The sequence below is a fragment of the Artemia franciscana genome, chromosome 17, assembly GCF_032884065.1.
Source record: "Artemia franciscana chromosome 17, ASM3288406v1, whole genome shotgun sequence".
In the NCBI taxonomy this organism is placed as follows: domain Eukaryota; kingdom Metazoa; phylum Arthropoda; class Branchiopoda; order Anostraca; family Artemiidae; genus Artemia; species Artemia franciscana.
Genome location: NC_088879.1, coordinates 43,430,324 through 43,443,270, shown reverse-complemented (window position 1 = coordinate 43,443,270; position 12,947 = coordinate 43,430,324). Strand labels below are relative to the sequence as shown.

The 12,947-nt window shown below is 31.7% G+C and overlaps 1 protein-coding gene across 2 annotated transcripts in view; it reads left to right on the top strand.

Moving 5' to 3' along the window:
- Nucleotides 1–12,947, top strand: part of LOC136038276 (laminin subunit alpha lam-3-like) — a 395,732-nt gene that overhangs the window by 193,433 nt on the left and 189,352 nt on the right. For both annotated transcript variants that reach the window (XM_065721399.1, XM_065721398.1), the window contains exon 18: nt 8,021–8,201. In XM_065721399.1, coding sequence (XP_065577471.1) covers nt 8,021–8,201 — 181 coding nt within the window. The remainder of the gene's footprint in view (nt 1–8,020; nt 8,202–12,947) is intronic.

Genomic DNA, 12,947 nt, shown 5'->3' with positions numbered 1-12,947 from the left:
CAAAATAAATGAAAAAAACAACTGTTTTTTTCCTGGGTAAGAAAGTTTTTTCAATAGAGAAAGAAAATAAAAACAGGTCTTTATCCACTGTAAACTATTTAGAAAGAAAAAGTTTGATCAAAGTTTAGATACTTTCATTAGGACTCAAAACAATGTTTTTGTTTATTTATTTAAATGATATGTATTCAGTGTCAATTAAACTACTTCCTTCCAAACAACAAAAATATTGTTCCGATGGGTAAGAAAGTTTTTTCAGTAGAAAAAGAAAATAAAAACAGGTCTTTAATCACTGTAAACTATTTTGAAAGAAACAGTTTGATCACATTTAAGATACTTTCATTAGGACTCGAAACATTTTTTTTGTTTATTTATTTAAATATTTATGCATTCTATGTCCATTAAACTACTTCCTTCCAAACAACAAAAATGTTGTTAAAAATTCAAAGGGACTGTGTATAAAACGAAATAAATGAAATAACAATTGACTTTCTTTCGATGGGTGAGAAAGTTTTTTCAACAGAAAAATAAAATAAAAACAGGTCTTTATCCACTGTAAACTATTTTGAAAGAAAAATTTTGGTTGCATTTTAGATAATTATTAGATAACCATAATTGCATTATGACTCAATTTCTTTGTTTGTTTATTTAAATATATATACCCATTCAATGTCAATCAAACTACTTGCCTCCAATTAACAAAGCTATTTAAAAAAAATTACCGAAAGAAATGTCAGAAGTTCAAAGGGACTATATATAAAACATAATAAATGCAAAAACAATTTTGTTCTGATGGTTGAGACATAATTTTGATTAAAAAAAAAAAAAATATGTCTTTATCCACTGTAAGCATAAAACCAAAAATAAACAGAAGACTTACAAAGTACCATGAAACCATTGTAAACACTTTCATAGCATTAAGCCAAAAGTAGTGTGTACACTAGCGTTTGTTGTTTGGTTAACATTATTTCTAGTTTTACTTAATTTCTATTTACATGTGAATTATGCAATTCGCTTCACGCAATTAAACTTGCATTCGCAAGTAATTGCGATTTCTGGTGATTTCGACTCGTTTCTGCATAAAAAAGCATGCATATAAAAAATTGTTTCTCGTACTTTTTGCATAAAAAAGGGAGTATTTTCAATATTTTGGAAATTGTAAGTCTACTTTAATAGTAATTGCTTAATTTTTACCCAAAAATTCATGAGCAACAAAATAAAGTACAAACATAATAAAATAAAAAGAAAAGAATACAGAAATCACCATAACAACAACAAAAATCGACTGACCAATTGATTTTTTCTTCCTTCCATTTTATTTTCTCTCTGATTCAATAAGCATACTCCAAAGTTTCTGTGACCTTCAGGAGGAGTGGCGTTGGCTTCACTAGCGTCACTGGGTAATGACCGTTTAACCCACCTCCACCCAGTGGCATCACTGGGTGACTAGCGTTGGATGGTGGTGGCTGGCAGAAGGGAAAAAATTCACATGCGAGTCATACTCAGAAAGAACGTTTTTTAATCGTTTTAAAATAAGTGATTTAAACTGCTTGAAAGAATTCTTAGCTGCCTCTTGAGTTGATAAACATAATGTTTAGTTGTAGTTATTTTTTTCAATTTATTGTTTTTACTTTTTCATTAAATTTTTTATTAAAGTAATTTATTTTTACAAATGATCCAAAAGAACGATACAAAACCAGCAATAAACTTTCTCCAAGAAATCCCGCATGAGAGGCCTTGATTTCTTAAGCTGGTTTTATACTCGATATTTTTTTGTCGAAGCTATTGTCAAAATATATTGGGTTTATTTGTATGTAAATTTCTTTGATGGAGATTCATTTATTTTCAAAAAAATATTTTAAAAAAAACGGTACCAAGGCAGCAAAAAGGTTATCTCAAATAATTCCTAGAACCACCTTACACGAGAAACATTCGTGAACGGGCTGCTAGAACCACATGTCAACAGCATCAATCGAAAAGATTGAGGCGCAACCTGAAAGGTGATTTTCCCCTAGAAAAACAGTGACAGGATTTACGATGAAATAAATCCTAGAATCACCTTAAACTAGGAATATTCGAAAACAGGTTGCTAGAAGCACATATAATAGCATAAATCAAAAATTGAGGTGCAGCCTAAAAGGTTAATTAATATACATATATTTCTCCTCATAAAAACCTCACAAACAGGTTGCTAGAAACAAATAGCAACAACACAAATTGATTAAATCGAGGTGCAACCTCAGGGGTTAAATGATATACTTACCAGTATATTTTTTCTACAAACATCTCTCAAAGTCGTTGCTAGAAACATATATGAAGAGCATAAATCAAATGAATTGAGGTATCGCCTGAGGGATTAGATGATATACATATACTTTTCTGAAGAAGCCATTTTTCCCTAGAAAAACAGTGACAGGATTTAGGATGAAATAAATCCTAGAATCACCTTACACTAGGAATATTCGAAAAGGGTTGCTAGAAGCACATATAGCATAAATCGAAAAATTTGAGGTGCAGCGTAAAAGGTTAAATAATATGCATATATTTTTCCTCATAAAAACCTCACAAACATGTTGCTAGAAACAAATATCAGCAACACAAATTGATTAAATCGAGTTGCAACCTTCGCGGTTAAACGATATGCATATATTTTTCTGAAGAAAGCCATTTTCCCCTAAAAAATAAGTGATAGTTTTTAGGATGAAATAAATCCTAGAATCACCTTACACTAGGAATATTCGAAAACAGGCTAGAAGCATATATAATAGCATAAGTCGAAAAAATTGAGGTGCTGTGTAAAAGGCTAAGTAAAATACATATATTTTTCCTCATGAAAACCTCACAAACAAATTGCTACAAACAAGTATCAACAGCACAAATTGATTAAATCGAGGTGTAACCTTAGGGGTTAAACGATATGCATATATTTTTCTGAAGAAAGCCATTTTCCCCTAAAAAAAGTGATAGGTTTTAGGATGAAATAAATCCTAGAATCACTTTACACTAGGAATATTTGAAAACAGGTTGCTAGAAGCTCATATAATAGCATAAATCGAAAAAATTGAGGTGCTGTGTAAAAGGCTAAGTAATATACATATATTTTTCCTAATGAAAACCTCACAAACAAGTTGCTAGAAACAAGTATCAACAGCACAAATTGATTAAATCGAGCTGTAACGTTAGGGGTTAAACGATATGCATATATTTTTCTGAAGAAAGCCATTTTCCCCTAAAAAATAAGTGATATGCTTTAGGATGAAATAAATCCTAGAATCACCTTACACTAGGAATATTTGAAAACAGGCTAGAAGCATATATAATAGCATAAGTCGAAAAAATTGAGGTGCTGTGTAAAAGGCTAGTTAATATACATATATTTTTCCTAATGAAAACCTCACAAACAAGTTGCTAGAAACAAGTATCAACAGCACAAATTGATTAAATCGAGGTGTAACCTTAGGGGTTAAACGATATGCATATATTTTTCTGAAGAAAGCCATTTTCCCCTAAAAAAAAGTGATAGGTTTTAGGATGAAATAAATCCTAGAATCACTTTACACTAGAAATATTCGAAAACAGGTTGCTAGAAGCACATATAATAGCATAAATCGAAAAAATTGAGGTGCAGCGTAAAAGGTTAAATAATATACATATATTTCTCCTCATAAAAACCTCACAAACAGGTTGCTAGAAACAAATATCAACAGCACAAATTGATTAAATCGAGGTGCAATCTCAGGGGTTAAATCATATGCATAAAGCCATTTTGCTCCAGAAAGTCACTGACGGCTAATTTAATGGAGGAATAAAATTGTTATACATGCATTTAGAAACAATTGTGATGTATTCAGGTCTCTTGTTATTCGTGTATTCTTTAACGGATACTTTTTTTTAATGTTTTTCTTTGTATATAACCCTGGTTATGTTTGGGGGCTTTAAGTGTGTTTTTGTATAACTTTGGGGCCTATTCTTCTTTTTGTGGAAGCTGATTCCGACCTACTCTACGTATGCCATAAAACCCCTTTATTATGATATTTCAAGGCCATATTCATGATATAAATAAAAGGGGGGAGGTAGGTAAAACGAGCATTGCCTTTTTTATATCTTGTTCAAGATTATAACCCCTCCAATCACTCGCTCTTTGTGCTAAGGTTTAAATTGTCATCACCTGTGAAAAAATACTCCCCTTGAAGTAGATCTATTAAAGTGGGGGGGGGGGGTTTACAGATTTCAAATTTTCAACAGGGAGGGGGTTTACCAAATAAATTTTGTTCCTAAGGGCTGCTCCCATCCCTCCCACCATTCGATAGGCAAGCATATGACTGGAAACCTTTATTGTACACTTAAAAACATTTCTGCAACAAGAGGGTGGCTCTCGCCCCCTCAGGCCCATATGAAAAACGTAGTGCTGATACCTTCCTTCGAAGGAAAGAAAATTGGGGACAATCTCCCCTCCTCTAGTTTAATCAGAGGACTCTTAAGGAATCGATATTTGAGCTTAAAAATCCACTTTTTGAGGTTTTAGGTGCCTGGTTTCTCCACAATTATATGTTACCAACTTACTTCCCCATTAATATTATTTTGGTAACTTTGCAATAGTGTGCATAAATGTGTACACAAATAATGTAGATGAGGTTGTAGCCTAAAACGAATAAACTCGGTCGAGTCAATCTTTGAAGGAATCATTTTATTTTGTATGCAACTTTGCATGATCATACCTCATTCTGTAAGGACTACAAAAATACTAAGGGACGGGTAGGCTACTTTGGGATTGTGTGACCTTTGAATCTTGGATGCTTGAATTTTGATAGTCTTAAGCTGATTACCTATTTCGGAATTTTCTTGGCTTAATTTTGGTCCTCTTAGGGCCAAACTCAGAAATATGATCAAATAACAAAAAAAGAATCAAATGGAAAAGTAGTAAATGAAAATGCCCGCTTTTAGATTAAAAGCGGTTTTTTTAGAATAAAACAAAACAAAATTAAAAATTTTGTTTAAAACAAAATTAAAAGCCATTTAATTAAACTAAATTAAAAATTAAACTAATTAAATTAGTTTAATTATTTAATTTTAATTAGTTTAAAACAAAATTAAAAGCCATGAGTTATTTATTTCATGAAATATTTGCTTCCTGTAAATTTGACTAGAATTTTTATTTTTGCGTTTTATAACATAAAAAAAAAATCACATAATTCAGAACAAATATATTTTCCAGGAAGGTGTAAATGGCACCCTAGTACTAACGTGGTTTGGGGGGGGGTCGTCTTATTTATGGTAATTTATTTTCATGTCTAGTTCGACTTAATTACTAATTGGCTATATAATTGATATTGTTGTGTTGTTGTATAATTGATAATTGGTTACCTTTGCTATTTGGCTGCTATGGACCAGAATCGCCTTTTTAATTACCGAATTACCGTAAATGGTTTGATTCGCTATTATAGGTCAGTCTGTATTAATAAAAATCGTATTTTCCAGCCTTCCTAATTTGGCCCATCCAAAATTCCCTGGGGCTAGTATTTCTTCCTTGTGCCCTTAGCATGAAAATGATCAACAGTATATTTTTTGAGAAAGAATATATCCAATATGCTCTACGGGAATAAATCTGAAGAAAATGTTTGGCTATTCATACCGTGTATTTTGTTTCTCCTTCATTTTCTTGTCATCTTGTTGTTTTGTGTCTTTTTATACTGTATTTCTTTTCACTTTTTTAATTATTGCTGTTTCTTTTCAATCTTTTTCATTACGTGTATTTTTTTCATAACGTTAGGCTTATTCTGAATGAGAAGAATCTTGCTGTGGCCATCCAGCCATAATTTAGTTGAGGGGCTGCTACCAGGAGGGTTTGCATTCATTAGGTAATGGAGTAAAATGTGAACATAATTCTCGGTTTGGTTCTAGTGCATAACCCCTTCTAAAGGAAACATCCTAATAAAATAAGAGTAGTATTATTAGGTTTCTTATTTTATGCTGTTTCAACATATCAAAGTCACTTTGCTGACAATACACCACCTTTCCTAATGGTCCAAAATATAGCCCTAGGATATACAAAAAGCTACAAAAAGCTACAAAAAAAACACTAAAACATTGAAATTCTTATTTGATAGAAAGCAGGATACAAATACCCACATAAAAATGTGCTCTTTACAAATATCACGGTCACTTCAATGGCAATGAACCCCCTCCTCCCCCTGACAAGAAAAAAAAGGAAACCACTAAAACAATGAAATTCTCGCTTAGAAATATGAAGCATATTTCTTATAATCAGATCTATTCGACAATTCCATTGCAATCACTTAGACCGAATGCTTTTCACGAATAAAGATCATGAGCTGAAAAAATAACGAAGAAATTTTTAATTTAGGGCTACACCTGAGACTGTCAGGGGAAGAGAATGGGTCTCATTGTCAGGAAAGCGATTACTGGTACTTGGAAAGAGGAAGAAATGAGGAATCTGACAGTATTACTTTTATTTATTTTTTCGGCAATTCCATTGCAACAACTTAGACCGAATGCTTTTCACGAATCAAGAATACAAAAAACATGTTACTGAAGAAGTCATACGACACATCACGAGATGAAAAAATAACGAAGACATTTATAATTTGGGGCTACATCTGGGACTGTCAGGGGAAGAGGATGGGTTGTACTTATCGGTTATATAATTGACACTATAGAATTTCGATCGCGAATGATGGGAACATGACACAAGAAACTAGTCAGGCACCTTCTTTATACCACACAATTAGCTTTGGCTTGGTTGGAAAATAAATTGTAGCTATATTTTATTTAAGTATTTAGTTCGTATTTTGGTCTGGTTCGGTTTATGCAAACAAATTTTGGCTATATATTTGCACATTAGGGGGGGGGGGTAAATCATAGCATATATTAAATACAGCAATGGTTAGTTTACGTATTTAATACATGCTATGCTTTACCCCCCCCCCCTAATTTGCAAATATATAGCCCAAATTGGTTTATAAACTATTATATATTCATAATATTTTGTTTCATTCCATTAGCATTAATCGAACATCACTTCCTGAGTGTGTATTATATAACCGATAAATGCCGGACGGGTTTCATTGTCAGGAAAGCGACTATGGTGCTTGGGAAGAGCAAGAAATGAGAAATCCAAGTATTACATTTATTTTATTAAGATGTTTCCTTACAAGTAGTAATGCACAGGAACTTTCCCTGATTCTCATTCACCTGACTTCAAAACAACCTGATATTCATAGGGTGGTATTTCCATCAAAATCTTGGTGTCCTAGGGGATCGGTGATACAATATTAAGGGTTTTTGGGCAGCCCTAGAATTTACTCAATTGAGAACAAGGAGAAAAACATAAAAAAAAACTATATAAATAAATATTTTTGCAAAAGGATTCAAATCAATTTATAACAATTTGTGGTTATAAATTATTGTTATAATTTACATGTTTCTATTTCAATATCCACCATATATCACCATTGTGCATGGGACTGAAAAAATAGGGATACAGTTGCCCCCTCCTCATAACATCGCTCTTTACGCTAAAGTTTTCTTAGAACTCTTAGAAAAGGTTATTATTCTAATTAAACAGCCCCGTTTCGTTTCTGGAGTCGTTCTTAGAGAAGTGGGGAAAAAGGTCAAACTTTAGCGTTAAGAGCGAGGTACTGAGGAAGGGGCGACCCTAGTAAATACTTAATAATTTCTTTTCGTTTATACTTTTAATGTTGCTCCTTACTTTCAGTTGAAGAAACTTGCTGGGTTTTTTAATACAGAAAAGGATTCAAAAGCTTTGGCATAGTGTGGTTAAGAAAACATCTTAGAATATTTTTCTCTATTAGTATCTTTCTTTATCACTTTTTTGCTTTTTTCTTTATGTTGCTCCACTTGTAATTCTGTGTCACTAAAGTAGGCAATGCTGTATGGTAAATAACGACTCCCAACCAGTAAAAGGGGAAAAATGTAAGTCTCTGCTTTTGTTATTTCCCTGGTAATTTCTCTTTGCTGAATTAAAATAAGATCCAATTTTCAGGAAAAACGCGGAAATATAGAGGAAGGTTGTCCCTCTTGTGATTGTGATTCATTAGGATCCTTGAATAATGGAACTTGCGATTCTGTAACTGGACATTGTGAGTGTAAAAAGAATGTGGAAGGAAAAAAGTGTGAGCAGTGCTTACCTTTTCATTACGGTATGGATTTGGATGGATGCAAGGGTAAGTATTTCTTTCTTCTAAATTATGGATGACTTGCTTTCACTTTTTATTTCTATTTTATTTTGCTTTTCCTTTCAAGTTTCTTTCTTAGCATAAAACCTCCAAAAACACAATGCAGCGACAAATAAACAGAGAACTGGCTTGCCAAAAATTTTATGGCTCAAAAGCTTTTCGTTCTTTTTACTGGCTTGAAGTTTCAAACAGTTCGTGGTAACGAACTGTAGTAAGGAGCGACCCGGCTCAATAGTAACCAAAACTCTAAAAAATTGAATTTTGATATCAATAGCTATATCAAAAGAATTTCATTTTAATGCTGATTTTAAATATATAAGTTTCATCAAGTTTAGTCTTACCCATCAAAAGTTACGAGCCTGAGAAAATTTGCCTTATTTATGAAAATAGGGAGAAACACCCCCTAAAGGTCATAGAATCTTAACGAAAATCACACCATCAGATTCAGTGTATCAGAGAACCCTACTGTAGAAGTTTCAAGCTTCTGTCTACAAAAATGTGGAATTTTGTATTTTTTTACCAGAAGACAAATTACGGGTGCGTGTTTATTTGTTTGTTTTTTCTTTGTTTTTTTTCTTTTTCCCAGGGGTCATCATATCGACCAAGTGGCCCTAGAATTTTGCAAGAGGGCTCATTATAACGGAAATGCAAAGTTCTAGTGCCCTTTTTAAGTAACCAAAAAAATTGGAGTGCATCTAGTCCCCCTCCCACGCTCATTTTTTTCCCAAAGTCAACAGATCAAAATTTTGAGATAGCCATTTTGTTCAGCATAGTCGAAAACCATAATAACTATATATTTGGGGATGATTTACTCCCCCAAAATCCCTGGGGGAGGGGCTGCAAATTACAAACTTTGACCAGTGTTTACATATAGTAATGGTTTTTGGGGAGTGTACAGACGTTTTCAGGGGGATTTTATTTTGTTTGGGGGGTAGGGCTGAGGGGAGGGGGATATGTTGGAGGATCTTTCCTTGGAGGAATCTGTCATGGGGGAAGAAAAATTCAAGGAAAAGGGTGTATGATTTTATAGCATTATTATAAGAAAACAATGAAAAATAAATATGAAAACGTTTTTTTCAAATGAAAGTAAGAAGTAGCATTGAAACTTAAAACGAACAGAGATTATTACGCATATGAGGGGTTCTAAAATACTTTAGTATAAAGAGCGAGGTATTTAGGAGGAGATGAATACCTCGCTCTTTATGCTAAAGTATTTTTAGTAATTTCAACTATTTATTCTACGGCCTTTCTGATTCAGGGGTCATTCTTAAAGAATTGGGACAAAGCTTAAGATTTAGTGTAAAGAGCGAGGTATTAACGAGGATACAAACCCCCTTGTATACATAATAAAAATATAACATTATGAAAGTTTGTTACGTAAGTTGCTAATTTATAAGTTACGTATATTTTTTACTAATAAAAACGTTCGTTAAAAATTAAAAGTTCTAGTTGCCTTTTTAAGCAACCGAAAAATTGGAGGACAACTAGGCCTCCTTCTCCACCCCTTATTTCTCAAAATCGTCTGATTAAAACAAAGAGAAAGCTATTTAGCCAAAAAAAGAATTAATATACAATTTTCATTTTAATAATTTATGTGCGGAGAGCCAAAACCAAACATGCATTAATTCAAAAACGTTCCGAAATTAAATAAAAAAAACTAATTTTTTTAGCTGAAAGTAAGGAGCGACATTAAAACTTAAAACGAACAGAAATTACTCCGTATATAAAATGGGTTGTCCCCTCCGCAATCCCTCGCTCTTTACGCTAAAGTTTGACTCTTTGCCACAATTCTACTTTTTAAAACAATTAAAAGCTTTAGCGTAAAGAGCGAGGGATTGCGGAGGGGACAACCCATTTCATATACGGAGTGATTTCTGTTCGTTTTAAGTTTTAATGTCGCTCCTTACTTTCAGCTAAAAAAATTAGTTTTTTTTTATTTAATCTTACAAAAGAGCCAATCAGATTTGTTTTTTTTTTTTTACTTGCTCAAAATTTGATAGAGTAACAATTATTAAAAGGGTAGGTTATTTGGCCTCCCTTTCTGACATACGATGAAGGGATGATGTTATTGGCTTAAGTCGAACAGACTTAAGCATCTTAAGCAGACTTAAGCAAAGATGTTGTAGCATCTTTCTCTCTTTTTATTTTTGTAATTGTTTTTATAAATGCAATTTTTCCAACATCTTAAATGTGAACAGTGATAAATTGAAAATAGACGGGTTTGGCATTAAGTATTAATGCCAGTAGTACTGGCATTAAGTACTTGGCATTAAGTAGTACTATTAGTACTGGGCATTAATTTCAAACAGAAACAGAAGTACTTGGGCATTAAACAGAAAACAGAAGTAGAAACAATAAAGATTTTTTTTTCTCCAAGACAGATATTTCGGCCATATGTCCAAGGGTCGTCTTCAGCACAACACAAGAAAATATATATATATATATATATATATATATATATATATATATATATATATATATGTAATATAATATATTAATTATTAATATATTAATTAATAAATTATTAATATATATAATATAATATATAATATAATATATACAAAATATAATACATATATATATATATATATATATATATATATATATATATATATATATATATATATATATATATATATATATATATATCTATATATATAAAAATAAGTTGTCTGTGTGTGGATCTGTGGATTAGGTGACGTCATGTTTGTCCGCATATGACGTCTGAATTATTTCACACTAATACAAAAGAAGAAAAAAAACTAAAAAAGCTAAAAAACTAAAAAAAACTAAAAAAAGGTAAAAATCTAATAACTAAAAAAAAACTGAAAAAAATAAAAAAAGGCAAAAACTACAAAAAAAATAAAAACTAATAAAAAAACTAAAAAAGCTAAAAAACTAAAAAAACTAAAAAAAAACTAAAAAAAGGTAAAAAACTAAAAAAATTAAAAACTAAAAAAGAAAAAAACTAAAAAAAAGGAAAAAACTGAAAAATAAAAGAGAAAAAGAAAACTAAAAAAATATGAATAAATATATATAAAAATAAGTTGTTTGTGGGTTATGTCTGTCTGTCTGTCTGTCGAGTGACGTCGTGTTTGTCCGCATATGACGTCTGAATTATTTCACACTAATACAAAAGAAGAAAAAAAACTAATAAAGGTAAAAACTACAAAAAAAAACTAACAAGAAAAAAAAACTAAAAAAGCTAAAAAACTAAAAAAAACTAAAAAAAGGTAAAAAACTAAAAACTAAAAAAAACTGAAAAAACTAAAAAAAGGCAAAAACTAAAAAAAACTAAAAACTAATAAAAAAACTAAAAAAGCTAAAAAACTAAAAAAACTAAAAAAACTAAAAAAAGGTAAAAAACAAAAAAAAAACTAAAAACTAAAAAAGAAAAAACTAAAAAAAAGGAAAAAACTGAAAAAAAAGAGAAAAAGAAAACTAAAAAAATATTAATAAATATAAAAAATATAAATATAAATATAATATAAATTAGCAATCAACAAAGCACCGAGACACAAATGACGACCGGGACACAGGGAGTATAAATGACGACCAGGACATAAGTAAAAAAAAAAAAAAACTAAAAAAACTAAAAAAATGGTAAAAACTACAAAAAAACTAAAAACTAATAAAAAAACTAAAAAATCTAAAAATCTAAATAAACTAAAAAAGAAAAAAAAGAAAAAAGGAGAAAAACAAAACTAAAAAACGAATGTATATACAGACCGGGACACCGGGATACAAATGACGACCGGGACACAGGGAATATAAATGACGACCGGGACACAGGGACACAACTACAATGGGTACGCCGGGGGGCACAGGGGGATATAAATGACGACCGGGACACCGGGACACAAGGAATATAAATGACGCCCGGGACATAACTACAAAGGGGACGCCGGGGTGCACAGGGGGATATATAAATGACGATGGCGACTCAGGGAATGGTCGATTAGCAATCACCATCAACAAAGCTCAAGGGCAATCATTAGAATCATGAGGTATAGATCTGAATAGCCTACGGATTGTTTTCCCATGGACCATTATATGTTGCATGTTCAAGAGTCGGTAAACCTGAAAATCTATTTATATGCACAGACAATGGGACAGCAAAGAATGTTGTATATTCGCAAGTTTTACGTAGTTAAAAACATATATATATATATATATATATATATATATATATATATATATATATATATATATATATATATATATATATCTATCTATCTATATTCACAGGTGGGACATAGGGACACAACTACAATGGCGCGTAACTAATATGGCGCGTAACGACTTACGCGCGCGGGGGGGCTTGGGGGGGGGGCGCGAAGCGCCCCCACCAACTAGGTGTTGGGGTGGCGCGAAGCGCCACCCCAACAGCTAGTATATATATATATATATATATATATAGGTGTTGTGCTGAAGACGGCCCTTGGACGTATGATATTCTATTACAAGTTACTCACAAGATATATTCCACTCTTCTAGGTAATTTAGTAAATTTATTTTACTAGATTAGCAGTTTCTTAGATTACATTTTCTTGCTTGCAACAAATCAATGACTATGTATTGGCAATTATGTCGATTTTACTTTGGCAAAATATCTGAATGGAATTCCACTTTCTTGGAAAAAAAATTCCCTATTGTTTCTACTTTGTGCTCGTTTATAAGGTGTAGCCTACCGCTTTAAATTTAAATTCGATCAAAATATGACTTAAACCAATA